General features: G+C 35.8%; 1 protein-coding gene across 1 annotated transcript in view; it reads right to left on the bottom strand.

The window, feature by feature from the left end:
- Window positions 1-1,998, bottom strand: part of LOC106533722 (N-acetyltransferase ESCO2) — a gene marked incomplete at its 3' end in the record, with an annotated part of 8,098 nt that extends 6,100 nt beyond the window's left edge. Inside the window, 2 exon segments of the mRNA XM_014030146.1 lie at window positions 1,196-1,261; window positions 1,900-1,998. Coding sequence (XP_013885600.1) covers window positions 1,196-1,248 — 53 coding nt within the window.
- Between the last annotated feature and the right edge of the window lie 482 nt (window positions 1,999-2,480).

Below are 2,480 nucleotides of genomic sequence, written 5' to 3'. Positions count from 1 at the left end.
AAAAAAAATTTTTTTTACTTAAACTTTCATAAAAACCTAAGTAAAATAATCTTATCAGGACATTTAGTCTTGTTTTAAGTCAAAATATCTCACCGTATTGGCAAACATGTTTTTCTTGACGAGTCAAAGACTCAAATTAAGATGAAATATTTTTTAGTGATCTTTACGTATCAGGATGGGTTCAAATCAAAGTTTTTTCTTTTCCACCTGAGTCAAACATGGTTGACACTCTGACCATCACACCTGTGGAACATTTACCTGCAGAGGCTGCAGGTGGAACAAAAGGAGGCCTGATGGGTTGTGAACGAGCCCAGCACTGCCCTGGGCCAGTCAACACAAACCTGATCTTAAAACATTATGTTCTGCATTCAGAGACGCCACGTACACAACATGGATTTAATGGTTAAAACGTTAATTTTACATGATACATGCTCCTTAACTGACATAGTGCACCTCTGTGAACTGGTTTATGTTGCAGGATGAGATTCAAGGCGACAGGTTTGGCAAGAAATCTGTACAAAAACTACAGAAGCTATAAAAATAAACTCTGATTGATTTAATTATCAAWGTTTTGGCAGGTCAAGATAAGTATGAAGGGACAGGTGGCTTATTTTCAAATCCACAAAAGTATGAGTGCATCCTAGGGTTGATCATAATCRTATCATGTGCAATTAATCATCAGAAAAACATTAATCGATTAATTTTTGGCACTTAATTAATACGATTAATGTCACCGGCAGACTGACTGCTCAGTGCTCCTCTCCCCTTCAAACATGATGAACAGAAAAAARGTTGTGTAATTTATTTATCAACACAATTTAAAGTTTGATGTATAACCTGAAGTCTGTAATTTTGACACAATGTGGAACAGATTTTTACAAAGAGCCAATTTTCTCCCTGTAAACTGGTCATGTGACCAGGATACAAGGGTGTCCAGGGACTCTGGGGATTAATCTTCAAATTAATCGTTATCGGCTAAATACAACACATTAATCGTGATTAGTTTTTTTGCCAATATTGCCCAACCCTAGTGCATCCAGATAAATTCAGACGGACCTGAAGGTCCAATCAAAACGAACTGAGAAAAGATGTAAAACTTTCAGAGGTAAATAAATAAAATGCATACGCCACAGCAATAATATCATATTTAATGAGTAGGTAAAYGATTGAAAGGAAAGATGTGTTAGCATCTTACCTGTCAGAGTTSAGAGGAGACAGCTTCCTCTTCCTGGTTGAGGTGGTGATCATCTTCACACTTTACCTGCAGAGGCACAAAGTCATTAAAGCACTTTAAACAACTTAAAACATTAAAATACCTCATTTAACCAGCGGCCGAATGAGGCACAAACAATTCATTTAGGCTAAGAAATAAGGTGAAAAGATGAAATGCAACTTTAAGTAGTTTTTATTCGTGTTTGACGCTAAATTAGTCAAATATTTCACTGGAGTCTGGAGTCGCTGACCAAATGTTTGATGGGGTGTCTTATTAAAGACTGTAAACACTTATTAAAGACTTCAAACACTTATTAAAGACTATAAACACGTTCAAACACAAACAGTGTTACAGAAGAGCTGCTAAATGCTTTTAAAAACTGTTTTATATGTAAAGCTTGGCGCTAAAAGACAAACAAGGCGCAAATAAAGGTAAATAATGAGGCTAATGCATAATTGGCGGTATGATTATACAAGGTGACTGCAGTTTTCATTCAGCTCCAACAAACAACAGAACTGATTACAACTCTAACAAAACTAAATCTTATTAAACATTATGTCCGTGTGTTTTATCACACAAACACACAAAATCCTGACCTTTAAATCAGCCGTGGGCTCTAATATCAACCAAATGTTTTCACAATAAAAGCCGAACAAGTAAAAAAAAAACCCGATATTCAGACTTACCCAGTAGTTTCCTGTTACTTTACACATGAAATGAAATAATAAGTTTTAAACTAACCACAGGTCTCTGCCTGCTCGCGCGTTCAATGTAAATGCTTTGAAAAGAGCGCGTCTTACACGAACGGAACCGGAAGCTGCGCACACAAGTCACGACCTACCAAAGTAAAAGCACGTAGATTGCATTTTATTCACATCGCCAAAACAAAACGTTTTAGTTTAAAAATAAACCACCGTGTTGTAAACTGCATGTCGAGGATTTAGGATTGTGTCTTTCGAATCGAAGAGAAAGAGCAGTGAATATTTAGATAACTTTTAATTATTTTCAGAGTTAGATAACACACATGTCCTGTATGATCATCATAGTTAAATTATTTCACAAATAAAGAATATCATCTTGATTTTAAACGCAGTTAAAAATAATAATTAGTGATTCATCATTGATGTGTTTCAACTAAGGGACGAGAAGCTTTTATTTTTTAGTAGTAGTGACTACTTCCTGTAGCTTCAGCTAACAACTTCCGGATCAGGTTGTACACGCTCAAAGCGTTGTGACAGCAGGAATATTCCGTTATAAACGGATGATA

Source organism: Austrofundulus limnaeus, unplaced genomic scaffold (genome assembly GCF_001266775.1).
Source record: "Austrofundulus limnaeus strain Quisiro unplaced genomic scaffold, Austrofundulus_limnaeus-1.0 Scaffold1005, whole genome shotgun sequence".
NCBI lineage: Eukaryota > Metazoa > Chordata > Actinopteri > Cyprinodontiformes > Rivulidae > Austrofundulus > Austrofundulus limnaeus.
The sequence above is the reverse complement of the archived record's forward strand: the minus strand, read 5'-3'. Positions and strand labels throughout refer to the sequence as shown.